This window comes from Xyrauchen texanus, chromosome 11 (assembly GCF_025860055.1).
Source record: "Xyrauchen texanus isolate HMW12.3.18 chromosome 11, RBS_HiC_50CHRs, whole genome shotgun sequence".
Taxonomy (NCBI): Eukaryota; Metazoa; Chordata; class Actinopteri; order Cypriniformes; family Catostomidae; genus Xyrauchen; species Xyrauchen texanus.
The window spans coordinates 2,146,730-2,174,607 of record NC_068286.1 but is presented as its reverse complement, the minus strand read 5'-3'; the positions used below and the strand labels follow the sequence as shown (position 1 = coordinate 2,174,607).

At 37.6% G+C, this 27,878-nt stretch overlaps 2 protein-coding genes across 2 annotated transcripts; one reads left to right on the top strand and one right to left on the bottom strand.

The window, feature by feature from the left end:
* Positions 1–119: 119 nt before the first annotated feature.
* Positions 120–27,878, top strand: LOC127651993 (GTPase IMAP family member 8-like). Its single transcript, XM_052138058.1, has 5 exons — positions 120–195; positions 1,338–1,969; positions 11,445–11,573; positions 11,725–11,745; positions 26,522–27,878. The coding sequence occupies exons 1-5, from the start codon at positions 177–179 to the stop codon at positions 27,260–27,262; spliced, it is 1,542 nt and encodes a 513-aa protein (XP_051994018.1). The 5' UTR covers positions 120–176; the 3' UTR covers positions 27,263–27,878.
* On the bottom strand, positions 20,401–21,012 carry LOC127651736 (ataxin-8-like). Its single transcript, XM_052137719.1, has 2 exons — positions 20,919–21,012; positions 20,401–20,852 (listed from the first exon to the last, which is right to left on the bottom strand). The coding sequence occupies exons 1-2, from the start codon at positions 20,961–20,963 to the stop codon at positions 20,610–20,612; spliced, it is 288 nt and encodes a 95-aa protein (XP_051993679.1). The 5' UTR covers positions 20,964–21,012; the 3' UTR covers positions 20,401–20,609.

The window sequence follows — 27,878 nt, the reverse complement described above, 5'->3', positions numbered from 1 at the left end:
TGTGAAATCCAAACAGATTTGCAGCTTCAGTCATGTGATCATATTTGCTTGATCAAATAAGGGGAGTTAACCCTGTACTTTCAGTGACTGTCATTCATTCTGAAAGACAAAGAGAGTACTACATAAACCTGAAGAGACCCTTGAGTAGATCAAACAACATAAGGCTTTGTACAAAAATGGAATCAAGAATTACAGGTCAGTAATACATATATATGAACTGAATGTAATTTATACAGATTGGAATTCATCTGGACATTTTAACAAAAAGTTGTTGGATTGCTAAAATAACTTCACTCAAATTACTTGATTTTAGATAACTTCATAATAAATCACCAATCATCTCTTTTTATAATCTCTTACAAAGTACATTCTTCATTACTTTAACACATACAATGCATAGGTTATTATGAGTAAAATGTATATTGTAAATGTATGTTTAAACTAAATGACATTTATAAGTATACAACATGTGGAAAATCATTGGGTATTGAATATTCAGGGGTTAGCAACATTTTTATCTGGTGGTCCAATTGACCTGATTTCACCATAAACTGTATATGTACTTTGCATTTGAACATGTGGATGCAACCAATGAACCTTTATTGAAGTTTACTGCAGTGAGGCAGTTCTGACAATTGATTGGTAGCTTTCAATGTTACATTAGTTGCTTTTAAATGCTCATTCCATTATAGCTTCATGCAGGTAGTGTCGTTTAGACAAAACTTTACAGTTGCAGACTACATGCCGCAATATGGTGTTCAATAATCATTTGAAGAATTGATATTGATAAAGTATATATATATATATGTAGAGAAATACATGAACAAATTAAGCAATAAAAAATTAAAACACAAATAATATACAACAAGCTGGAAATACCACATGCTATTTAGCATGTAATAATACTTTATATACATTTTAAAAAGTGAATCAAGGGTTTTCAAACGTTTTGATGCCAAGGATGGTCAAAAATGATGGTCCTCTTGCGATCCTTTTGAGAACAATAGTGTGAGTGATATTATAAAGACATGTTGTTTGCTAAATGTTATAAAGTTTTTTTAGATTGCTACTGTGCTGAAGCCAAAACAAAGAACGTAAAATATCTGGAAAAGATTTGGTTTGCATCATGTTGATAATGTACCTTTTTTCTGCCCAGTGCCCACTATTACAGTAGTTTTACATAAAAGAACACAAATATGTTCAGTTCAACTGAAAATTATTTGCAGTCTTTAGAAATTAGAATGAAAATTAAATACATTTCATTTTAGCAACAACAAATTAATGTATGTGCATTGTCAGTTTCAAGACAACGACATCTTGTCTCTCTGTAACTTCAGGAAATCTGAGGATTGTGCTGCTGGGTAAAACTGGATCAGGAAAGAGTGCAACTGGAAACACCATCCTGGGCAGAATCGCATTTGAAGAGGACATTAATCCAGAATCAGTTACTCAAGAATGTGAGAAACAAGAGACAATAAATGGTAACAGGAAGATCTTGATAGTTGACACTCCAGGACTCCAGGATCCATCAGTGCATGAAAGAAAAGTGGAGGAAGAAACAGAGAAGTGTTTGGAGATGTCTGCTCCTGGTCCTCATGTGTTTCTGCTGGTGGTCAGAGCAGATGCGAGATTTACAAAGGAAGAGAAGGATGCAGTGGAATGGATTCAGAAGAACTTTGGAAAAGAAGCAGTACGTCACACCATTGTTCTCTTCGCTCATGCTGACAAACTGAAGAATAAACCTCTTGAAGATCATATCCAAGAGTGTGAAGATGTACTGGAGTTTGTTCGCAGCTGTGGTGGCAGATATCACGCATTCAACAATGTGAATAGACAGAATCAAGATCAGGTCACAAAGCTGCTGGAAAAGATGGATAAACTGGTGGAGAGTAATTATGGGAATTATTACACTAATGCATATATGTATAAACAAGCCCAGAAAAAGCACAACTGGTGGAAAACTGGATTTGTAGTTTGCGGATTATCAATTATTGTAGTAGTAGTAGTAATTACACTAAAAAAAGGCAAAGCGTCGAAAGACTAAGTCCAACATATTAGCTGTTTTGAATTGTAAATAATGTTTTGTAAGTACTGAAGACCAGTACAAACGTGTTTTTGCTGTAAACAGTTGTATTCATTTTGGAAATGTGTTATTGGTTTTAAAAATTGGTTAGTAGTTATTCATTTTTCATATTATTTATAACAATCTCCTGCTGTGCTGTATTTCAATTCTTCATATTTTCATAATGATCAGCCTTCAGTGGAGAGAGTCTCCCAAGAAGAGAATCTCAATTGCGCTTTTTTTCTCCATGTTTCGCGCGATTGGTTCTTCGCTGCAATCGTCACTTGTTCATGTGCATGAGCGCTTGAACTAATCATAAATTCAGGATCAAAGCCTGAGTTGACAGAGTATGTTCATGAGCAGTATCATGGTATCAATAAAGCCTGATTGGATTGGTTTGGTTTTGTCAACTCAAAACCAATCCTGGAACACTGACTTTGTTCAACGACCTTCATGGGATAGGCCACTAGTTTAATAGTACAGAATTTGAGGGTAACTCTATTGCCCCCTTTAGTACTGAGGTTTGTTACCACAAAAAATTTGCATATTAAGCATATTCAACTGGACCGCATGTTTGCAATGCAGTGGCCAAGCGCTCACATCTGCATACTTGCGTAGAGTATATTTAAGCCTTAATACTTATGACTAGGACTTGATGTTATGCGTGTTTATATATTTTCATTGTGCGAGAATGAAAATCAACAAGGAATAACAACCAGAATTACAATAAAATAATTATTTTTCAAATCTGTGTGTTGTGTGACCTTCTTCAAAACTCAACCTGTTTAAATAGACCTAAAGATAGTGTGTGGAATAACATCAGCTTCCTCAGCATTTGCACTTTGTGATCATCATCATCATCCAGCAATCAAACAAGCAGATGCATCACATTAAGTTAGTACATTAGGCCACGCTAAGCGTTTTCTTTATACCGTTTTTCTATGAGAGGAAATCACTTAACGTGCAACTTGGCGCTTTGCATTCAGATTCTAGGCTCATCTGCTTGCCTGTATATAGAATGCATCATCACTATTGTGCATACTTGATCTAGTCTTCAAATATCACTGTTTTAGTTCATTAAGCGTTTTAGAATGACCCTTTATCACTGGCAAACTATTTAATTCAGTTGTATGTTTTGTTTCAATTAAAGTAAATATCCATTTAATTCAGCATGTTTTTTGTTCTCTGTCTTCTAAAGCATCCCCTTACTGTTTTATTGCATGAAAAAGTGCATTCAGCCCACATGTTAGACAAATTAATTGAGAAGAACCGACTCAAAAGAGTGACTATTTCATGCATATTGGGCTTCGCTCCAATTCACAAGCCCCGTGCTCATATGTCTGTGGCCGTGTTCACAAAGGTATACTATCCATACTACTCTCACTGTTTTAGCCAAACACACATATAACATAAACAGTAAGTGTAGTAAGGCATTTAGTACTCGACTGCTCGCTTTAATTTTCTGAGCTTGCTTTTCCACTGCTGTTTAGTGCCGTCTCAACGTGGGTGGGATTATAGGCTGATCGTCATATTTACGCCATCTCTACAGTAATGACATCATCTTAAACGCGACACAAACTGACCAAACAATAACGCGACCGCTAGCTGTTAGCTACTAGCTCATTGTGCTGCATAAAGCAGTTGTTGCATTGTGATTTTACACATGTGTAACAGTTAAATTGGTCTGGTGGTTAGAAGCTTTCCAGTAGCTGGTCAACTAAATAAAGTGAAGCTTTCAAGCAGAGTCTAGAGTTAATTTATCTAAACGTACCATCCTCCATCTTGGACTCCAACAACGCCGTGGCCAGTCCCGCGTACCCTCCCTCACATTGCTCACCGGTCTAGATAGCGTCCATTTGTTCGAAACACTTTCACTTTTCCTTGATGGTTTGGTCACTTTTAATTATTTATTTTTTTAACTTAGCTGTGTGCAGCCAACAGCTAAGACACTTCCTGAAAGACTTTTTCTTTTCACTCATCGCTAACAAGTGGACCGTCTGCACCTCGTTTATTGACCATGGTGTGGTTTTGCGCACAGCCATTTCTTTTTACAATTCGAAAGTCGCATGAACAAATGATACTGATATTGCTGTAGCTAACTTTAAAACTAGCAGGTCCATGTCGAAGATCCAGTGACGCTGGTAGTGATGATTCTCCCTGACCAATCAGTGACCTGCAGGGTTTTGACGTCACATTTAGCATCGGCTCGGCTCGCTTGGAACCTCGACCTGTACTGGTACTTTACCGAGCCGATACTAAATGTGACGTCAAAATGCTGCAGGACTAGTACCTTGAGGTATTATCCACAGAGTCGAGTCGAGTTGTACCATGCATTGGAAAAGCCTCATATGTGTTCTGTGAAGGGTGCCACAAATCGGAATGCACAGGGCGCATTTTGTTCGACATAGATTGGACACATGCTGAAATTGGCTCAGTAGATCGGTGCTCCCAAAGCGATGGTGCCCTTGGTGGTCACCTATGCCACCTAATGGGTTGACTGGCTCTGAATGACATTATGTCATTAATCAGTTGATCTCATCATATGTCTGTATTGATGTCTTGCTTTTGTAAAAGGATCTGGGTGTGATAATAAGTTTCCATGGTAACACGTTTAATAAATAATAATGGTTTATTGTTGTGTTTCCCACTGACGAGACATTGAAATGCATATTATTTTCTTTAGAAGGGAACAACAAAATATATAACACTTCAAAACTAGTGATAAAATAACTAATAGATTTAAATAGTGTACAGTTAGAAAATAGAAGAAGATTCTATTAGTGAAGAGGGTATTTTTTATTCTATTTTGGAGACACAAACAAGAAAACAAATGATCTAAAGTACAAAAAGAGAATAAAAGGTGGGGTGGGGGTGTATAAGATATATATTATTTCTGTTGTAGCCCTATTAGTCATGTGAGTGTTTTCGAATAAATCTGCAGAGTAAACTTTGAAGCTACACAATACAAATAATTCCTTTGGCATAAGACGATGATCTGATACAAATCTCTTTGAAATATTCTTGATTAGCTGACTGAAAATCATAAATGTAATTTTATTGCCTTGAAAGAGTCTACATGTAGACATAGCTGTGTCTCTATATGATCGATTATAAAATGCTGCCAGACAAACAATTAGAGATCTGATTATTATAAAAAATGTCTTCTGATCTCACTGTTTCTCTGTCGTCCTTTCTTTCCAGCATCTTTTGGCATCTTCATCTTTTCTTGGGCTTCTTTAAAGATTGCATTAGTGTAGTATGTTTCTCCATTAAAATGTACCATTTTGTTTATCATTTGTATCAGCTCTCTGACCTGATCTTGATTATTTCTGTTCTCATTGTTGAATGAGTGATATCTGCCCCAACAGGTCTTAATCATCTGCTTTAGATCATTGCTTTTACTGATATACATCTCTACAGGTTTATCACTCAGCACATCAGCATGAGTGAACAGAATGATGGTGAAACATTCGGCTTTTTCTCCAAAGTTCTCCTGAATCCATTTCACAACATTCTTCTCCTCCCCTGTGAATTTCACTCCCAGTTTCATCACCAGCAGGAACACATGAGGACCAGGAGCTGACATCTCCATACACGCTGTTAAATGCTGCTGTGTTTTTGCAAAGTCTGTATCCTCAAATAGACCTGGACAGTCAATAACGGATATATTCTGTCCATCCAACTTAGTTTCTTCTTTCTCACATTCCTTTGTAGCTGGCTTCAGAAAACATTTCACATTAAATGCAGTTTTTCCCAGGATGGTGTTTCCAGTTGCACTCTTCCCTGATCCAGTTTTACCCAGCAGCACAATCCTCAGATCTGATACAATGAGACAAAAATGTATTGCATTGAATATGAATGACATCAATATATATTTTGTTGAAATATATATAATTGTCATACGAGGAAGTTATCACAAGGTTATGTCTCAATAACTGTAATGTTTTTGTCTAAAATTTCAGTATCGTCCTATTTTTGCAATAGTCCTTGGGTAAACAAGCAAACATAATCAAACCACACTGGCATACATTCAGGGATGAGTCTTGTGGAAGATTGCATAAGATGTGGTGTATGGGAAAAGATGCTTTTCATTTTTTTATTTCTATTACTTATGGATGTTATGAGACATATTCATCATTTATAATCAGTTATGAAATATTATTCATGTATCTGCATTTCTGAACTTTATTATACACTCATATTATCAATATACTCAATAATACTCTAAATGTATGCTGTGATATTAAGCGTGGAGTCCCATTATGAAAAGTTATCAAAATGTTTGATTAATCTTCGCATGAATGAGATATTCTCTCCCAATTCAGAACAGTTATGTATGGAGTCATTTCGAGGACACATGAAAAAAATTACGTGGCTTTGCCTCTTGGTGGCACAATAATAATGTAAAATATAAAAAAACCGTAACTGGAACCGTTGGTCCGATGAACTTGAAACTTTGCATGCAGTGTCTTTGTCCAAGCTACTATCAAGGTCTATGAGGACAGTTGCTTATCTTGAAAAACATGGCTGCCATCGACCAATCAAATTTAAGCAGCTATTACACAGGGTTTACATAGGCCAATAGGAACAAAACTCGGTGGACCGGGTGCTTCCTGTTTCAGTTTCTGCCTGTAAGCAGGCAGAAGCAGAATGGAAGAGTGGTCCAATTTGCCAAATTTGTAGCCATCCCTGAAGGGAGAGTAGCAATGGTGCAAAACCTGGTCCCATCGTGTGTTGAAACTGATGTGTTGTTAGTATTTCAGTGCTATTGACTTGAAATTGGCTTTGTTAAAGTCCCCGGTAACAATGAACGAGGCCTCAGGATGCGCGGTTTCCTGCTCACTTATGCTCCCATACAGTTCCCTGAGTGCCCGGTCTGTGTCGGCTTGTGGGGGGATGTACACAGCTGTGATTATTGTCCGCTGTGAATTCCCTCTGTAGCCAGAATGGTCGACACAAAAGCATGAGAAATTCCAGATCAAGGGAGCAGAAAGACTTGATAAAATGAACCTTCCTCTGATCACACTAGCATTGGTTGATCATAAAACATACACAACCACCTCTGCTTTTACCGGAGAGGTCTTTCACTCCATCCGCTCGGTGCACGGAGAACTCCGCGGGTTCGATGGCCAAGTCTGGAATCTCCGCAGACATCCAAGTTTCTGTAAGGCAGATAATGGAACAGTCTCTCGTTGGAAGCAGAGTTTGTTGTCCAGAGACTGAACATTTGCCAGTAGAATACTGGGTAGTGGGGGTCGCTTTGCGCGACATCTTACTCTGATGAGATGCCGGCTCTCCTTCCCCTTTTCCGGCTGCATTTCCGCGGCCGGGCTGCCCACACAAAGGGCTCCGCTGGCGTGTTTGTAAACCTCAGGTCGGCATTGAGGTATTTAAAGTCTGGTTTTCAGCGTGCTATTGCAGAACCAATGTCCAAAATTGTTTGTCTATAGTAGAAAATAAGGGAGGCAACATCTAAGTCAAAGATTTTTAGACAAAACAAACAAAAAACTGCAACATTGGGTCGGAGCTCGCAATGCAGCAGCCATACTCGGTGCCATATTGAGCAAAACAAAACACGTTTAATTGTTTTACCTGACTTTTTGAGTTACTGTATGCATCCAGCTAATTAATTAGGAGTGTGATTTCTTAATAATCTGTACATTATTTCAAAGAAAAGTGCAATGGATAGCACAATGTTTATTTAGGCCACCTGTGGAAAGCAGACGAGTGTGTGGGTTAAGGTGTGGCCACACTAAACCTTGTGTTCCATTCATTGTCATTCATATGCGGAGGATGTTTTCCAAAGTACAAGAGTTCAGGTTTAGTGAACTCTACCCTACAAATGAAATAGACAAAAAGACATTTGACAAATAGAGGATCAGCGACAGATTAAGACACCAGGATGCTCTAGGCACGCATGACTGAATGGGCTCACACTGGAAGTGAGTGGTGCATACTGTAAGATTGCTCCCATTCAGGGCTTGACATTATCATTTTGGCTTTAGCCACTACTGACAGTGTTGTCCCAAAGTCAATACCCACTCAGCATTTTCACTAATTTATCCATCAACTCATAATTAGGCTGCTATAGTTAGGTCTGCCAGAACTGGAAATACTATGTACAATAAATTGAAATGGCATCTATAAAGTTGCATCTAAAACATTGATATAAATAAAAGAACTTGAACTTGAACTGTAATTTAACATTCATATGATACTTACTATCACATTTACATTTAAACTTAGAGCATACATTAAACATTGGCAACATATCAACATTTTTCAAGCTAAATCCATACTGATTCCAAAAGGAACTTGTTTACTGATTGTCTGTTCCAAAACCTAGTGAGCGTCCTCAGAGGCAACATTTTAAGACAGCATAGCCTTCGGGTCAGGAGCGAACCTATATTAATTATGCTGCCTCTTAAAATATCTAATTTTGGCAAAATTCTAATTCTAAGGTAGCATCAAATGTATCCTTCCCCAGGTAGGCAATCCCAGAATGCACCGTGATGAGCTAGGCGGAAAAATAAATCTAAGATGGCGGACTAAGCGATAGAAATTTAGATTATAATTATCCTTATCCATTAAATACTGAAAAGTATCGATAAATAACAGTTCAATATGACACAAATCTGTGTGCTGTGCATATTTAGGCTCATTAGAGGATCGCATCGTTTCTCTTGCATCACCTGTGTTGAAATCAGTTGTGATTCGAATGTCTCGTTTTCCAGTGATTCATTGTGTAATGACGAAGAGTTTTTCCCCATGTCAATTTTTTGCTCCGCCCTTTAGTTTTAAAAGAATTCTAATTGAACTAGTCCTAGGCCGTTTGCCCAATTGGAAGCAAACCAGTGCAGATAAATTCAGCAATGAATTCCAATATGAAAAGTTATCAGAGGAATTTGAAATGTTTATTCATCACCAAACAGTATGCCAAAACATACTTAGCATGCATAGTCACTTGAAAACGATGAATATGATGAAAATGGTTATAATTCTTGAACGGAATGAGATATTGTCACCAAATGTGGTACACATATGTATGGGGTCGTTCCAATGACACTCTCAAAACATTGCATGCCTCTGCCTCTTGGTGGTGTTATAATAATTAAAGACGTAAAAATGTCTCTAACTATGGAACCGTTGGTTCGATTGACTTTAAATTTTGCATGCAGTGTCTTTCCAGGTGACTCAATGTTGGAACATGGCCTCTGTTGGACGTGGCAAGATGGCGCCTGTGCTTGGCGACGCGTCTGTCACTTTTCTGCTCTCACGTACATTTGTAATCCTCATCGTGATTTTACTTGTGTCAACCCTATCAACTACCAGCTATGTCTCTGCAATTATACAATATGATCGGGCCGCACTGTTCTGCATTAAGGAACATATGCAGAACTTGTACACCTGGGACAGATGTTATGAGTTTCTCCCTCCAAAACTGGAATTCCAAGCGCCACCGTCAGAATACCTGCTGCTTACCCGGCGCCGCGGCAGGAGAAGGAAACGAGGATCCAGGGCTGGGGTTCAAGTCAGGAGGAGAAAGTGGCGATCCCGTGGATTTTCGCCTGGGCCAAACGGATCCAGAGCTCCCGGGAGTGAGCGGTGCCTGAGGCCGGTTCCGGTCTGCGAGTCAGATCGGGACGCGGCTTATGCGTCGTCACCTGTGTGGAGCACCTCTGACCGGATCTTTCCCACCCGGCCTGCTTGCCATCGTGTGCCCCGTCATCGTACCCTGTGCCCGGTTACCTGTCGGACGGATCATGCCATCCAGCCCGTCCCAGGACAGCCCTCGTCACGCACGCGCTCTATCAGGATTGCACTTATTAACGCAGCTCCATTGCGAACAAGGCTTTTACTCTAAATGACCATTTCACAAATGAGAACTTGGATTTTATGTTCATTACGGAGACATGGCAGAGGGAGAACGAACACTTCCATCTTAAAGAACTATGCCCTCCGGACTGCTCCGTGTTTGGGACTCCTCGGCTCGTGCGACGTGGAGGCGGTCTTGCGCTGGTCTTTCGTGACTATTTTTGCTGCAGTTTGACGGACACAGCTTCTTTCGACTCATTTGAGATGCAGATGTGTAAGGTTGGGAAAACACACCCCTATTACTGTGTTTTAGTTTACCGACCTCCGGGTCCTGCACGCACATTTCTTGATGATTTCTCTGAGTTTTTAACGTCTATTATAAAACTAGATCGCGTTTTAGTCCTTGGGGACTTTAATCTGCATATTGATGATCCCACTTGTTTGATTGCAGCTGAATTGTTGACTACCATGGACTCGTTCAATTTTGTACAGCATATTTCTGGCCCCACACATAAAAAAGGTCACACGTTAGATCTGGTCTTCTCTTGTGGCCTAACCATAGATACATTGAGTGTGGAGGATTTAAATATTAGTGACCATTGTTGTATATCGTTTAATTTGTCACTTATCATGATGCCTACTGTCTGCAATGTTATAACACAAAAACGCATCATTAGTGAGACAACACTTAGTGATTTCTCTGCCTCCTTTGACTCTCGCCCTTTTGCTGATTGTGAGAATGTTGATTCATTTGTGCAAAGTTTCAACAACCACTGTCGGTTAGTTTTGGATACGGTAGCGCCTGTTAAAAACATTTCAGGGTCACATAAAAAGCCCTCCCGTGGATGAATAATAACATTTGTAGTTTTAAGAGAAAATGTTGTAAGACAGAGCGTCTGTGGAAAACAACTAAATTAGAAGTACACAGACTCCATTTAAAATATATGATACTGGATCTGAATGAGTTGATACAGCAGGCTCGCTCAGCTTATTTTTCCAAACTTATGTCAGGAAATAAGAAAAATCATAAAGTCTTGTTTGACACCATCGAAAATCTAACTGCACCTTCAGCTCCTCTTGTGCCTGTGTACACACATGAAGACTGTAACAACTTTTTGTCATTTTTTGTAAACAAAGTACACGACATTAGGGCCAGTGTCAAAGCCCCCTAATCACTGTGTGTTTTACTGAATGCTCAATGGTGTTATCTTGGTCGTCTTTTACTCCTGTTAGCCTACAGGATGTGAAGACATTAATAGGAAATATGAAACCAACTTCAAGCCCCGCTGACATTGTTCCAACACCACTGTTGTTGAAAATGTTTGATATCGTTGGCCCCTGTGTGGTAAAAATAATTAATTTGTCACTTACATCTGGCTCAGTCCCCAGCTATTTCAAACACGCTGTGGTAAACCCGATCCTTAAAAAGCCCAATCTCGACCCTTCAGAACCTAATAATTATAGGCCCATATCAAAACTTCCATTTATTTCAAAAATTTTGGTAAAAGTAGTGGCATGCCAGCTGACTTCCTTTATGGAGCAGCATAACTTATTTGATATTTTTCAGTCTGGTTTCCGGAAAATGCACTCCACTGAAACAGCTCTTATCAAAGTCTCTAGTGATGTGATGATGGCAGCGGACACTGGCCGCTACACTGTACTTATACTTCTCGATTTGAGTTCTGCCTTTGACACGGTAGATCACAGTATACTGATCAACCGGCTTCAAAATGAGATGGGACTATCTGGATCTGTCCTACAGTGGTTCTCTTCCTATATTCAAGACAGAACCTTTAATGTTTCTATAAACAATGTACAGTCAGATGTGACCAATTTGTCCTGCGGAGTGGCACAAGGGTCAGTTTTGGGGCCTATTTTGTTTTTACTGTACATTTTGCCACTTGGTCATATTATGGGTTGTTTTAAGGATGTATCGTTATCATCTTTATGCCGATGATGTCCAGTTGTATTGTTCTTTTAATGATGCTGAGTTCCATCGATTGTCACTGTTCTTAGAGTGTGTGTCCTCTATCAAAGACTGGCTGGCCACTAACTTTTTGCAGATAAATGCAAGTAAGACTGAAACATTGATCTTTGCTCCAGACCATAAGATCCCGGTGATCAAACAGCACCTTGGCTCCCTTGGCTCCTCTGTCAAATCCAGCCTCAGAAACCTGGGGGTTGTGTTTGACCAGGCCATGTCTTTGGAGATACACTCAAAACAGCTTGTCCGAAACTGCTTCTATCACCTCAGGAATATCTCTAAGATACGTAAAATGTTGTCAAAGAAGGATCTGGAAATTATTATTCATGCTTTCATATCAACTAGACTTGATTATTGCAACTCTGTCTTTACCTTCATGAATAAGTCTGCTGTGAACAAGCTGCAAATGGTCCAAAATTGTGCTGCTAGACTTTTAACTGGTGCCCCAAGAAGGTCTCATATCACTCCCGTTTTGTTGACTCTCCACTGGCTTCCTGTAAAATATAGGATTGATTTTAAGATTTTAGTGCTGACTTTTAGGGCATTAAATAGTCAGGCCCCACAGTACATCAAGGTCCTTTTGAGTCAGCACTCCTCTAGCCGCACTCTTCGGTCCTCTGGCCAGAACCTTCTTATGGTCCCCAAGACTCGTTATAAAACCCGTGGGGACCTGTCTTTTCAGTCTGTTGCCCCCAGACTGTGGAACGCCCTGCCCCTGTCTCTGCGTCTGGCTGACTCTGTTGACTCTTTTAAAAAAGATCTGAAGACTTGTTTATTTAAGAAGGCTTTTGGTTGATGGGTTTTAACTAGTGTCACTTTGATTTTACATATGTATTGTATATATTCTATATTGTTTATATAAGATTTGCTTTTACCTTTCTCGTGTACAGCACTTTGTGATTTTATCTGTGAAAAGCGCTTTAGAAATAAACTTTACTTACTTACTTACTATCAAGGTCTCTGAGAACAGTTGCATATCTTGAAAAATAAGGCAGCTCGAATGAAACCTGGTAAGCCTATTTGTCCCTTTGTCCAAGAGGTCTGTGCAAATGTTTTATAACTGTTGTATATGCCACAGTGTTTCACATAGACACACATTATTCATATCATATGATAGATCTCCTCTTTCTAAACAACTTTGCCTTAAGAAGTATTGTTGTCAATCAAATCATTCATTAAATATGTTTAAAAAAAACTTTTTTAACTACGCCAAGGTCAATCGGAACCAAACAAGTGCAGAGACATTCTCTGGACTTTCGATTATTGTCAGAATGTCATTTTAAAACGTGCAAAGTGGGCATGGCCCCTTTAACTTAAATGATTATAACTCCTGAACAGAATGAGATATCATCACCAAATTTTGGACACATATGTATGAGGTCAATATGAGGGCAAAAAGAAGCGTACATATGCCTCTTGGTGGCGCTATAACAGTCAGAAATGTATAAAAATACCATATCTCAGTGCTATCTAACCTGATGTTTCTGAATATTAGGGTATTTTGTCATTGTTTTAGGTGCTAGCAGACTGTCTAATTAATATAATTAATTAATTAATAATGAATAAAATATATTTTGCATATTTACTTAAAGGCCTTAAATGCTTGAACTACATTAATCATTGCTTGCAGCTATAATTGTTATTATGTTTCTCCTGGTTTATAAATGCTTTTTTGGTGTGAAGTAGAGGAACTGCAGGAAAAATCATATATCTATTCTGTTCTTGTTAATACTTAGTAGGGATGCATTGATGTATTGGTCACTGATGTTTATCGGCCAAATATTGACCAAATTAAAACCATCGGCATATCGGGCAGAAGCTTAAATATGCAGATGAAAAAACAACAACAATTAACACACTTTGTAAAAAAACTATATGAATTAAAATGCACAATGCAGAAATAATGATGGACAAAGTAAAAACAGGTAATGTTTAATTTTAATTCTTTCTCACATTAATGAGACGTGATAGATGTGAAAGTGGCACTTACCCGATGAGGGAAACACTTTGACTCACTTTGACTCACTTTGACTTCTAAAACATTGGTATAATATCCAATAAGGTTGCACGAATGATTAAGATTAAAATCGCAATATGGTCTTGCACAATTATTAAACCTTAAAAGGCTACGTTTTAAAATATAGTATGCATTTCAGTTCTTCGGTCAGCGCTATGTGAGCAAGCGGCGCCCTCTTCCGGTCTGGACAGCAATATCCATTAACCATTACACCATGTTAGAATTATACGGCCGTTTTGTTCCATTGGTTGAAACGTTTTATTTTTCCATCATGTGGTTGGCATTTCCGTGGAATGGCCTCATATGCGTAATACGAATTGTGTAATGTTTTAGCTTATACAGACAAACATGTAAAACATGAGTTGAACAGCAAAAACAGAAGCGCAAAATGTTTTAGAAGTACAAAATAACTTTTTTTCAAATCAATATTCAGACTAATAATTTTTTGTTATCTTCTTTTATTGTGGCCTGTAATATGTTCAACAAATACAATCCATGATCAATGGAAATAATATATTTATTATACAGTAAAAAAGCTTTTGTTCCTCTTTGTACATTTTTAAAACATAATTCCTAATTCCTGATGAGAAAATAAGGTAAATGGTATCGGCATGTAGTCTTTTATTAAAATTAGTATCAGTATTGGCCCAAATAAAAACTAATCGGTGCATCCCTAATACTTAGACATTCTACTGAAGTCAGTAGATTTGTAGACTCAAATTTGAATTAAGATGGGGAATAACCCAGTGATTTCAAGTCCAATGTAAACATGACTTTCATGTGTTGCTGGTTTACTTGTTTGCATAAAACCCAAAAAACAGTTTTTTTTTTTTTTTTAGTAAGCTGATTTTTGGTGGTTATCAGCGTACTGGTGTACATGTAAACACACTCATTGATGAGGGACCACTAGACTAGCTTGTTGAAGTTCTCTCATGAAAGGTCTACCCACCCTCCCTAAAGTTCAAATGATTTCAACTTTGAACCCGCTGACCTTTCGAAGCATCAGCTAATGATTACCAGACAATTCAGATGAAGTATAATTATGTGGGCAGTGCCGGTGCTAAAAGGCAGAACAAGACGTTCTCTGTAACTAGTTTTTAAGAACTCTTAACTTTTAAGAAGATTTTTTGTAAGAGCTTACTGCCAAGATATATTGTGGAGAATGAGGGTTTAAGAGATTTAATGTGCATCGCAGTGAATATAAAACCAATGTGGGGATTGTTCTTACGAGTCATCAACCTCCCACTTAGACTTTGAGAAATGTTCAATGTTACTTAAACTGGTGCTATTTTAGAGCACTTGTACTATTATACTGTGGAAGGCTTTGTTTGGAAAATCTTAATAAAGCGTTTTATTGTTACATATTCTTTTGATTGCTTTCCTAAGAATGAAATAAATACATTTCCAATTGCAGCACATTTATTTCAAAATCTGTGATTAATCGTGATTAAATATGTGATTAAAAATGTATTCGTCAGACAGCACTAATATGTTGTTAATATAATTTAAGAGATCTCACTTCAAAGACTGAAAACTAAAACTCGACTCTACCTCTTGATGCCTGTGGGGGTGTCGAATCATCTCAATAATAGTTAATTTAAAATACATCTCAAGTACATATTTAGTTAGATTATTTTAACATGTACTTTTGTATGTTTAGATTCCATCTATTATACATTTCAAAATGCAGTATGTAAGCAGTATAAATTGTATATTTATTACTTGTCAAATAGGAAGATTTTAGCTTACCTGAATGTTTTTCTGCCATTTCTCACCCTGTTTTGTTTCAGTCTCCACCCGCAGAATACCTGAATTAAATGAGGAGAGCTGTCGCTGAATGCTCTGATGTAGTTTCCAGCTCTTATGTAATGGCAAATGCTTGGCAGACATGTACATGATCTATAAAACTTGATTAATAATACATATATGTTTGATATTTATAAAGCTTATCTGACTGTGCAGTGGTAAATAAGAAACTAATTGTGGTTCTATTGGCAAGCAAGATTAAACTATTTTCAAATGTATAATTCTAACTAACAATAGGATAAGCTGAGACACATGTAGAGCTGCAGCGCTACACTTTGGAACCCCCTTTCTCAGAACACTGGGTCACTGTCCTGGCAACCTGTCCTAGGTTGAAGAGACACTGAATGATTCAGCTGGTCAGCACAGGTCCTCAAAACACTGCAATACATGACATTTTAGATTTATTATATATATTTTAAAATCTCGTTTTTTGAATGTCATGTTGTTGCTTTGCACCTAGTGCTCATATGACAACGAGAGACAGAGTTGGATTTGTATTTTTTGTATTTCCCCATTTATATTTTGTGCTCTGAAATCAAAGTAAAAAAAGAAAAGAAAACAGTTTGTGGTTACCACATTACTGAAGACCTTCTGAAGACTGTAACCCTCTTTTTCCAGCAACAGAAGCTTTTCAGTATATTCAGTCTAAGCTATTCAAACTCTTGGGATGTCTGTAAAAATGAAAGAGATCAGTACTACATCCATATGGAGAGTGAATAGAAAAGACTGCAAATAAAATAAAGACAAGAATATTTGTTCATGAGTTAATGAGTGATTTGAATTAGTACAGAATAATTCATCTCCATTCATTTTCAAATTCAGTTCCCACCATGATTTTTAATGGAAAATGTGCCTTTGAAAACACTGTAAGTTTAAAGACAACAATAAAATCCCAGTATAATAGTACATCCTCAACATCCTGAAAGCTTTATACTATAAGGGAGGGTTAGTAAATACAGTTTGTGAGTTAATTGACAGCTGTGTTAGTGTGCTTTTATTGTAAAATATATAAAAGAATTACAAAACAGAAACAAACCCCTCCCATCACAAACATATGACCAAACCCTGGTTTCAGTAAGACTATTTGTTCCAGCTGCAACTGGGAGCACAATGTGGTCAGGGGTCACATCAGACAATAATATCAAAAGGACATAGTAAACTATATTAACACCATTAAACCTGAGAGGAAATGTAGGTATAGAAGACTGAAAGAACATAAAAGTGAGCAGGATAACTAAAGGAGGCGGAGTTTCACCCCCACCCCCACAACAAGCACATGCGGTGCGTGCATCATGGATCAAGCTTTGAGCTGCAGTCTGACAGTGGTTAAAGTTTATTACATTTGAAAGTGATTATTGTGAAGTTGATCATATTAAGTGGCCAAATTAAAATAGCAACTAGGGAAGTATATACAGTATATCTCTAAAATTTGACCTCAAACGACCTCACGGAAGACTGGTCGTACACAAATATACCAAACATGGCATTTAATGACAAAAATGACATTTGAAAATCTTAAAAATCAAAAGCATTACATCTCTAACAGTTACATTTAGCATTACATGGGTAAATCACTATTTAAAACGATTTATAGTATTGACCATTTCCTCAGTGTTCGTCCACTGGAAGTCGTCCGTTATAGATGCAAGTGAAGCGCATGCACAGTACTCTGATTCTCTGCACGCAGCCATTGTTAACGGTTTTAAACGTAAAGATCAATTTGTCTTGTGCGCCAATTAAAAACAACACTGTGAAACCATCCATCTTCTATAGTCGCTTGTCCTATGTAGGTCTGCAGGTAGTGCTGTAGCCTATCCCAGCTGTCTCAGGCCAGTCTATTACAGGGCAACACACACATTCACCCTCTAAACTTCAGGCAATTTAGGGTCTGCAATTAACTTAACCTACATGTTTTAAGACTGTTGGGGGAAAGCGGAGAACCTGGAGGAAACCCCACACAGAAAGGCTTATAAAGAAAAGTTATATACTGTATGTTAAAGTACTGTATTGATATTACAGTGTCTCGGCTCATATCTATGCCTGCCTTTCAGAAATCTCGGCCAGGATAAAAGACTACCACCCTCAGTTCAACCTTGCTTAGACTGACAACCTTGTGATCCCAGCCTGTCCATCTTTTAACCACAACCTCACTATTAATCTTAGTTAAACTACACTAAAGTTTTAAACATGGGGCTCAGGTGATAGAGCGGGTTAGAAACTAATCGCAGGGTTGGCGGTTCGATTCCTGGCCCGCATGACTCCAAACTAGTGACAAAAGGTTTAAATATTGATCTGTTTCTCACCCTCAACTATCATATCACTTTTGAAGAACACTGGAGTCTTATGGATTACTTTATGCTGCCTTTATGTGCTTCAAAGTTTTAGCTCACAATTCAATTGCATTGTATGAACCAACAGAGCTGAAATATTCTTCTAAAAATATTAATTTGTGTTCTGCAGAAGAAAGAAAGTCACACACATCTGGGATGGAATGAGGGTGAGTAAACAATGAGAGCATTTTCATTTTTGGGTGAACTGGCCCTTTAAGAGTCATTTGAACTAGACATTTTAAATTAACATACAGTACAATACTTAACTGCTGCCAGAGAAAACACATTTATGTATTTGGACTTTTGAATCAAAACCTTCCTGTTACAGAATAACAGAGATATAACCCTTGAAACAACTTCCCTGTGACAACTAGCCCTGCTCTCCACTGTTCACACATTCAGATCTACTGGAGGTTATTATACTGAATCTTATCTTCAGGTAACTAAAGTAGAAATGCAAGAGTTTCCCTGAACAACAGAACTAATTGTTTTACTGTAGATTTTAATCTCATGAACATTTGTAATAATATTATGAGATGGCAAAATCGCAAGATATCTTACGAGTTGGGTCATGCACAAAATACAACTTTTTCTGGATTTGACAAACAGCAATGAAACAAAAACAATGATATTATAATTTAACCCCAAACCTATAAAGTGCATCCATTATTTGAATTGTAAAAGGCTTTTGTGTACCACGGAAGAAAGAAAATATTGGATTTGGAATGAGACAAGGGATGTCTATGTGTTTGGTTGGTCTAAAAGTCATACATTTCCAAATTACTCAAGTTGTACAATATCTTGTGTTGTAATATGTTGGGTGCGTAAATGTTTGTCTGTCTCTCTGTTCTGCTCTTGTAGGATGAGTAGTGGCACCTGTTCCGAATCAACCTGATTGACTCCTGATTGGCACCTGTGGCTGTGTGCTTGGAATAAAAGCTCTCCAGTTTGGAGTTACGATCAGAGACATTACATGACAATCTCTGTCTTACTGAGTCCCTTTCTCTTCTCCCAGATGCTCATTGTTCTGTTCCTTGTGTTACATGCTGAGTAAGGTATTGTACGTTGGTATAAATGGGTTGTAAGAGAGCAGTGTTAACCTGAGTGCAGGGGGACATTCGTTGTTACCCCGGAGTGCAGGGCTTGTTGATAAATCTTGTTTCAATCTTTTATGAGTTATTTTAGGTAGCTGTAGGGAGGTGGGCACCAATTATTTTGCATATCTTTTTCTCCTGTTTATTATTCAGAGAGAGAGTTAGGATCAGTATTGTCTTTTATTTGCATCTTTGCTTTGTATATAGATTAGTCAGTCAAACTAACACAGGTAGACTCTTGTTTGTTATTTTGGCATTGCCCTCTCCTGAGTTTAATTTATTGCTTCCTTGTAAATATTCCCAAGTTTCTGTTTACAAAAGAAATCTTTATGATTGTAATAACTTAATGTTAAAAATATTATATTATTTAGTTTCCTTAATTTTTTTTTTTAAATTTTAAACTGTTCCTCCTCTACCCTAGACAGGGGAGGTCATAACAGAATTGGGAGCTCATCTGGGATTTGAACCCGGGACCTCTTGCACTCCAAGCGAGAATCATACCCCTAGACCAATGTACTAATTAATACGAAAAACTCCCTCTGGTCCATGTGTTTGCTATAGAAGCCAGCAATGTGCTAAAGTTGTTCATATGTTGAGAAAATGTATGAAGACTATTGGAAGTATGTATTTAATTAGAGACACAAAAACAAACAAAACAGAAAGCTGTTAATAAAACATTATTTTATAAGCATTATTGGGTTTATCAGCATTTTGTGTATTTGAATAAAACCAGAATGCAGAATTCAAATGAAATCAACATATAATTAGTCTTATCTAATTATCCATGTCCTGCATCTAAAGTATGAAATGAAATGTACAGTTCTCAAAGACAGGAAGAAAAGACCTCAGAAAACAAAACTCTTTCCAGAAGAACAATAAACTGAAGGTTATCTAATGCAGATGATGAGTTTTTGGCAGAATATGGAAAGTTTGATTCAGAGTTGTGTGGAGTGATGAATCATGATTTGAGTTGCATGGTGATGCTCCAGAGATCTGGTGAGAAATACAATAGTGAATGCATCTCTGTCACAGTGAAGCATGGAGGAAGAGGAGCTCACCAAGTCACAAGTCCATTGGGCTCATATTTTGGCCTGTTCAGAGTCCAGATTTTAACCCAATAGAGAATATTTGGTCTCAACTGTCTGAAGCATCAACATCAAGTTGAACAACATTGACTCTTCTTTCTGTAAAAAGCTGATAGAGAGTTTACTCACAAGGCTTAAAGAAATAAAAGGGAAAAACAATCCCATACTAAGTTACTTTAGTGCTGATATTAATGTTACAGCTGCTCCTGTTGCTGCTGCTGCTAATGCAGCTACTGCTGCTACTCTCCATGACGTGGTTACTCTCCCTGCAGCAGCAGCATTTCTGGCTACAGTTGCTGCTGCTAACGTCATTACACTTGTCATTGCTCTTTGAGCTGCTACTACTGTTTCTCCTTCTGCAATTTCTTTGGCAGTAGCTCCTGCTGCTGCTACTACTGTTACTGCTGCTCCTCCCCCTACTGCAGCACTTCCTGCTGCTGCTCCTCCTCCTGCTGCTGCGGCTCCTGCTGCTGCGGCTCCTGCTGCTCCTCCTGCAGCCATACCTCCTGCTGCTGCTCCTCCTCCTGCTGCAGCACTTCCTCCTGCTGCTCCTCCTCCTGCTGCAGCAGCTCCTGCTGCTCCTCCTGCAGCCACACCTCCTGCTGCTGCTCCTCCTCCTGCAGCCATACCTCCTGCTGCTGCTCCTCCTGCAGCCACACCTCCTGCTGCTGCACCTCCTCCTGCAGCCACACCTCCTGCTGCTGCTGCTCCTCCTGCTGCCACACCTCCTGCTGCTGCTGCGGCACCTCCTGCTGCTGCTGCTGTTTCATGACCTGGCATTCCAATCAATACTGCTGTTTCTTTTCCTGAAAGTATTTTTGGTTTTCCTACAAATAGAGTTGCTAAAAATGCTGCTACTACTGCTACAGCACATACTGCAATAATCTTCCCTGATATTCCATGAACAGTTTGTGACTGAGCCTTTCTAAACATCTCTGGTGTGTAATGCCTCATTCCATGTTTCTTCATCATTATATCAATATTTTTAAACAGTTCTGTGACCTGACCTTGATTGCTTTTGTCCTCATTGTTGAATGAGTGATATCTGCCACCACAACTGTCAACTATTTTTGGTAAATAGTTGCTTTTCCTGATGTACTCATGTAAAGATTTCCCCTTTAGCAGATCAATGTGAGTAAACAGAATGATTGTGTAGTTTGAAGCATCTTTTCCAAAGTTCTTCTCAATCCACTGCACAGTGTCCCTCTCCTCTTTCGTGAATCTCACTCCCAGTTTGATCACCAGCAGAAACACATGAGGACCAGAATCAGATATATTCATATGCATACACTCCGTTATTTCAGCCTTCAGCTGATCTTCTGTCATTAATGTATTAAACAGTCCTGGAGTGTCAATCACTGAGATGGTCCTTCCACTCACCGCTGCTTCTTGTTTCTCACACATTTTATTGGTTGATTTTACAAAATCTGTCACTTCAAATGCGTCTCTACCCAGGATGGTGTTTCCTGTTGCACTCTTTCCAGATCCAGTTTTACCCAATAGAATGATCCTCAGATCAGATACTACAAAAAGAGGAAAGAAAGAAAAACTTAAAAAATGTTAAACACACACACACACACACACACACACACACACACACACACTTGGCTGTCTAGATGGGGACATCCTATAAACTTCTAATATTTTAATGTATAATTAATTCAAACAGGTCTCTGTCTATCTCATTTAAAGAGATCAACAGAGATTGATTGTGTGACAACATGAATATCAGGAAATAAATAATTTAATAAATAAATAAATGTCCTGTGATAACAGCGTTATTGAGATTATGTTCAAATGCTTGTTAGTGATTTGTGTTACTTAATAGCAAAATGCTAAAGAGGGTAGACAAATCCTAATGACTGAATCCTAATGAATGGAAAATACTTTTTCTAATTTTGAAATATCATTTATTAAATTTTTTTTGTAAAATCAGGTTTCACAGTATTCCTGCAGGAAATTGATGGAAAGTGCATCATTTCATACAGTTTCTGGCTTCCAGTTTCATATAAGAGACATGTCTGCTATCTTTATGATATACTGATTATTAAAATGTTCATACTGACCTTGATGTGTTGAAGTCATTGTTGTTGTATAAAATTCCCAGTGTTGTTTTCTCTCTTGAGTTTCTGCACAATGTCTCTGAGCTGCTCTCTGAACAGAATGAAAAAGGCGGAGCTCCTCGTGATACTGATAAAAGTCACTATGAGCATTTCTCTTGTTTCTGAGTTTACTTGTTAATATATATATACAGTATATAAACTATGAGTGTTATGAAATGATTAACCTTCCCGAATTTTCCTTTATCAGTCCAATCCTCAATTACCTGTTCAATTCCTTTTTTCACCTTTGTAATTGTATGTTGCATAAAGACATGTGTTCACATTTTCAGGATTGCAACTGCCACTTGAGGGCACTATCCACTATACACATGCACTAAGAGAAACTATGTGATTGTCAGATCAGAAAATTAAAATAGCAATGGACAGTAATGCATTCTTCTGGGGGTGAAAACAAACACAAACTAACTCCCAAAAATGCATATTTACTTTGGGTTTATGGATTAACTCTGGTCTGTTTAGTGAAAATAAGTCATTCATGTCTACATTTTTAATCAAAATGAATGAAATAAAGTCCCATTTCTACTATAAGTGTATAATAATGCTTTTATCTGGAGAGTTGGGAGGAGAATTTACACATGATCTGTGTACACGTTGATACTTGAATATTTAAATTTGCACATGTGGGTGGGCATGAAACGCCCCTTTCTGCTGATTAGTCAACCGGTACCATCATCAAATCTTCCTCAAAGCCGTGAAACAGAATAAAAGTCTTCCTCTATTAGTTGTACAGATTCTCAAAGTGTTTGATCAACTGCTCTAATTTTATAGCAACTGCTACATGTTGTTTGTTTTAGACATAAAAAATAAACTATATATTTTACACAATGTATAGCATGTGTAGTCCTGGTTATGCCACTGAATAGCACTAATCCTGTTATAGTGAGTGCACACAGGCAGAGACATGATACATTTCTGTTTACTGTAAATAACCACCAGAGGTCTGCATTGCTCAGGTTCAGTAGCCTCTCTTTTCACTGATGTACCTGTTCAAAAGTGAATGTACACTCACCTAAAGGATTATTAGGAACACCTGTTCAATTTCTCATTAATGCAATTATCTAATCAACCAATCACATGGCAGTTGCTTCAATGCATTTAGGGGTGTGGTCCTGGTCAAGACAATCTCCTGAACTCCAAACTGAATGTCAGAATGGGAAAGAAAGGTGATTTAAGCCATTTTGAGCGTGGCATGGTTGTTGGTGCCAGACGGGCCGGTCTGAGTATTTCACAATCTGCTCAGTTACTGGGATTTTCACGCACAACCATTTCTAGGGTTTACAAAGAATGGTGTGAAAAGGGAAAAACATCCAGTATGCGGCAGTCCTGTGGGCGAAAATGCCTCGTTGATGCTAGAGGTCAGAGGAGAATGGGCCGACTGATTCAAGCTGATAGAAGAGCAACTTTGCCTGAAATAACCACTCGTTACAACCGAGGTATGCAGCAAAGCATTTGTGAAGCCACAACACGCACAACCTTGAGGCGAATGGGCTACAACATCAGAAGACCCCACCGGGTACCACTCATCTCCACTACAAATAGGAAAAAGAGGCTACAATTTGCAAGAGCTCACCAAAATTGGACAGTTGAAGACTGGAAAAATGTTGCCTGGTCTGATGAGTCTCGATTTCTGTTGAGACATTCAGATGGTAGAGTCAGAATTTGGCGTAAACAGAATGAGAACATGGATCCATCATGCCTTGTTACCACTGTGCAGGCTGGTGGTGGTGGTGTAATGGTGTGGGGGATGTTTTCTTGGCACACTTTAGGCCCCTTTGTGCCAATTGGGCATTGTTTAAATGCCACGGCCTACCTGAGCATTGTTTCTGACCATGTCCATCCCTTTATGGCCACCATGTACCCATCCTCTGATGGCTACTTCCAGCAGGATAATGCACCATGTCACAAAGCTCGAATCATTTCAAATTGGTTTCTTGAACATGACAATGAGTTCACTGTACTAAAATGGCCCCCACAGTCACCAGATCTCAACCCAATAGAGCATCTTTGGGATGTGGTGGAACGGGAGCTTCGTGCCCTGGATGTGCATCCCACAAATCTCCATCAACTGCAAGATGCTATCCTATCAATATGGGCCAACATTTCTAAAGAATGCTTTCAGCACCTTGTTGAATCAATGCCACGTAGAATTAAGGCAGTTCTGAAGGCGAAAGGGGGTCAAACACAGTATTAGTATGTGTTCCTAATAATCCTTTAGGTGAGTGTATTTCATTAATGGTTTTAAACATCATTAATTGGGTAACACTTTCTATGAAGCTTATATTTATTATTATAAGGGTGTTCTTAACACATTATAATGTATGCATAATGTCTTATAGTAAACCTTTTAATATGTTGTATAATGCATTGTAATCTTAAAAGTTATAACCATAAATAGGTAAGTATTATACAGTATAACTGTTGTTACAATTATTTATGAGACATTACAAGATATTGTAAGGTTTATTATAAGGCATTAAGAATATGCTTATAATGCATTATAAATACAGGCTTCATAGAAAGTGTCACCATTAATTATTTTAAAAAGCTATCACGATGTGTAACAATGGTAAATGTTCTCTAACTGCAGGGACAGAGATAGGGGGTGGGCAGGCCACCAGAGGCTGAAGCATTGCCACCCCATTGGCCAACTGTCTTGCAATTGCCTTTTCTACTATTTTTTCATAGACAAACTTAATGCTTTTGAAAGATGATCTCGTTGCAACTACAACACAAGGGAAAGCCTTTTAGTTGTTAATTAAACATGTTAATTATCTATATCTTTTCTAAGAAGGTAACCCTCAAACTGTTAACACTCACGAGACTCACTTCAACCATAACACAAAATCAAATGCACTCTTGTGAGTTTCATAAGCCTGTGGGTTACAGCCCTTGGTTTCTAAGTGTGAATGCGAAGGAGTCTGTCCACCTATAACAGACCAGTATTTAAATTGTAACAAATTTTGGGATTTTATAATTATATTATTATTGCCACTACAGAGTGATTGGTGGCCTATGCCCAGCCACCTCTGTCTAAATGTCATAGAAGCACAAATCATTTTACGTGGTAGTTTGTAACATAACCAGGCTTCACCCTAGTTGTGTTGTTCTCTGTTACATGTGTCTAGAATAGACTTGCCAAATTAAAAGAGTAATGAAATAAAATAGAAAACACAGGGCAAAGATATTTTTATCTTTCAAAATGATGGACAAATGGCAATGTGTATCACTGTTAAATCCAAACAGATTTGCAGCTTCAGTCATGTGATCATAATGAAATTTGAGGAGTTAACAAGAGCACTCTCAGTCACAGTCATTCATTTAGAAAGAGAAAGAGAGAGCACAGCAAAACATTTAAAAGATCATTGACATTACAAGGCTTTGTACAGAAATGGCAACAATTACAGGTCAGTTCAAATTCATTTTATGTTATTCATCAAGTAAGTTGGACATTTTAACAAAATGTTGCAACTACAAAATTACAGTGTTGGAAAAGAAATTGCATTGCTAAAATACTTTTTCAAACTACTTTGCTTTTTTAGATAGGAAAAAATATGAAATGTTCATTAATGTCTAATTAAGACTGCTATTACAGAAGCAAATCAATTTTAAACCTACTTAATTACATTTAAACAAAAGAGCATTGATTTATGCTTAAAATGTATGTAACAATTTAGTAAATAGCCATTTAAATATATCAATGAAATATTAAAACATGTATAATAATAATAATAATAATAATAATAATATAATTGTATTGTCACAAATAGTTTTATATATATTCCCAGTTGTGGAAATTTGTTGTTGGGTATTGATTCTTAAAGGACTAACATTCCTTTCCTGGAACATTTTACCTGATGCCAATTTACCCTGTATACTGCACAATTTACACTTGAGTTAAGAGTTGCAACCAATGAATATGTATTATATTTTAAGACACAACACCCTCTCTGACACTAGTGAGTTAAGTTGTAGTTCCATTTGTTGATTTTAAACACCCACTCCAATATGTTTTTCTGTGGGTATTGCAGTTGAGGGACAATTTGAGAAACTGATGAATCAGTCAATTTATGTAGTACAACAATACAAATAATAAAGTTTGTTGTTGGGCATGACACAGCAGATGTGTACTGGTACTTCTAATGTCAAGCCAGTATTTGTAAACTTTCCAGCCTGACAAATGATTGAATGTGAATTATCGATTTGGTTCAGGAAATCTGAGGATTGTGCTGCTGGGTAAAACTGGATCTGGAAAGAGTGCAACAGGAAACACCATCCTTGGCAGAGACTCATTTAAAGAGGACTTTAGTCCAGAATCAGTAACTCAAGAATGTGAGAAACAAGTGACAAAAAAAGGTTCAAGGACCGTCTACATAATTGACACTCCAGGACTGTTTGACACATTAATGGGTGAAAAGATGGTAAAGAAATCGAATTCACCAATGACTGAAAAAGAACTGAAGGCTAAAATAGTGAAGTGTCTGGAGATGTCAGCTCCCGGTCCTCACGTGTTCCTGCTGGTGATGAGACTGGATGTGAGATTCACAGAAGAGGAGAAGAACACAGTGAAATGGGTTCAGGAGAACTTCGGAGAAGATGCTTCACGTCACCTCTTCATTCTGTTCACTCATCAAGATCATCTGAAGACTAAATCACTGAAGGCTCATATAGAAGAGAATGAAGATCTACGACAGTTTATTATCAGCTGTGCTGGCAAATATCACTCATTCAACAACGAAGACAGAACGAATCAAGTTCAGGTCACAGAGCTGCTGGAGAAAATAGATAAAATGGTGGAGAGAAATGAAGGAAAGTACTATATTAAAGCAATGTATAAACAAACACAGATAAAAATTATCTGTGTAAAACTAATCAATGTCTTATACAGACATGCTGGAATAATATTAGCATTATTATTATTAGCAGTAGCTCTATGGGTCATGCTATAAGAAGTTAAATGAAATACCAACATATGTTTAAGATGTTGAAGACCATTAGAAGTGTATCCTTTTTGGAAATGTTGACCTTGTAATTTATAATCAGGGTCTTAATGCAAATGTTTCAGAACATATGGGCTGGTAATATCATTGTTAAACTGGACACTTTTTCTTTTTTGATTTAAATGAACTGCATGTAAAGTTTTTTTGTTAACTTTTGCTTTAACATATCTCATTGTAAAACTTTGAAACTTTAAAATGTTATAGTGAAAGTACTTTATTAATTTGTGCTAAAAATACACTTAAAAACCATAATCAAACATTATGCAAATGGTTTATCAGTTTTAAAAAAAATACATATTTTGTACATATACATATCTTTTTTCATTGTGTCAGAACTTTTAAATTACTTAAATGACAACATATTGTTCACAGATTACAATATATGCCACAAAGGAAATTATTCAATAAAACCTTAGTGTAGACTTCTGAAAATATATTGGCAAAACTTGTAAAAAATTATACATTTGAACATAAAGTTATTAATTTGAAATATAATTACAAATAATAATGATGTCATTGCACTGACACTATTTATATGAAAGTTTGGGAATGGTGACTGTTTATA

What these genes read in the sequence shown, in the direction of transcription:
- LOC127651993 (XM_052138058.1), top strand. An exon ending in TGAGTTCTGCCTTTGACACG is followed by an intron (nt 11,574 to 11,724) that starts GTAGATCACAGT and finishes TGTCCTGCGGAG; the next exon opens with TGGCACAAGGGTCAGTTTTG. An exon ending in GGCACAAGGGTCAGTTTTGG is followed by an intron (nt 11,746 to 26,521) that starts GGCCTATTTTGT and finishes TATCGATTTGGT; the next exon opens with TCAGGAAATCTGAGGATTGT.
- LOC127651736 (XM_052137719.1), bottom strand. Translation starts at nt 20,963, where the DNA reads ATGAAACAGCAGCAGCAGCAGGAGGTGCCGCAGCAGCAGCAGGAG. An exon ending in TGCCGCAGCAGCAGCAGGAG is followed by an intron (nt 20,853 to 20,918) that starts GTGTGGCAGCAG and finishes CAGCAGCAGGAG; the next exon opens with GTGTGGCTGCAGGAGGAGCA.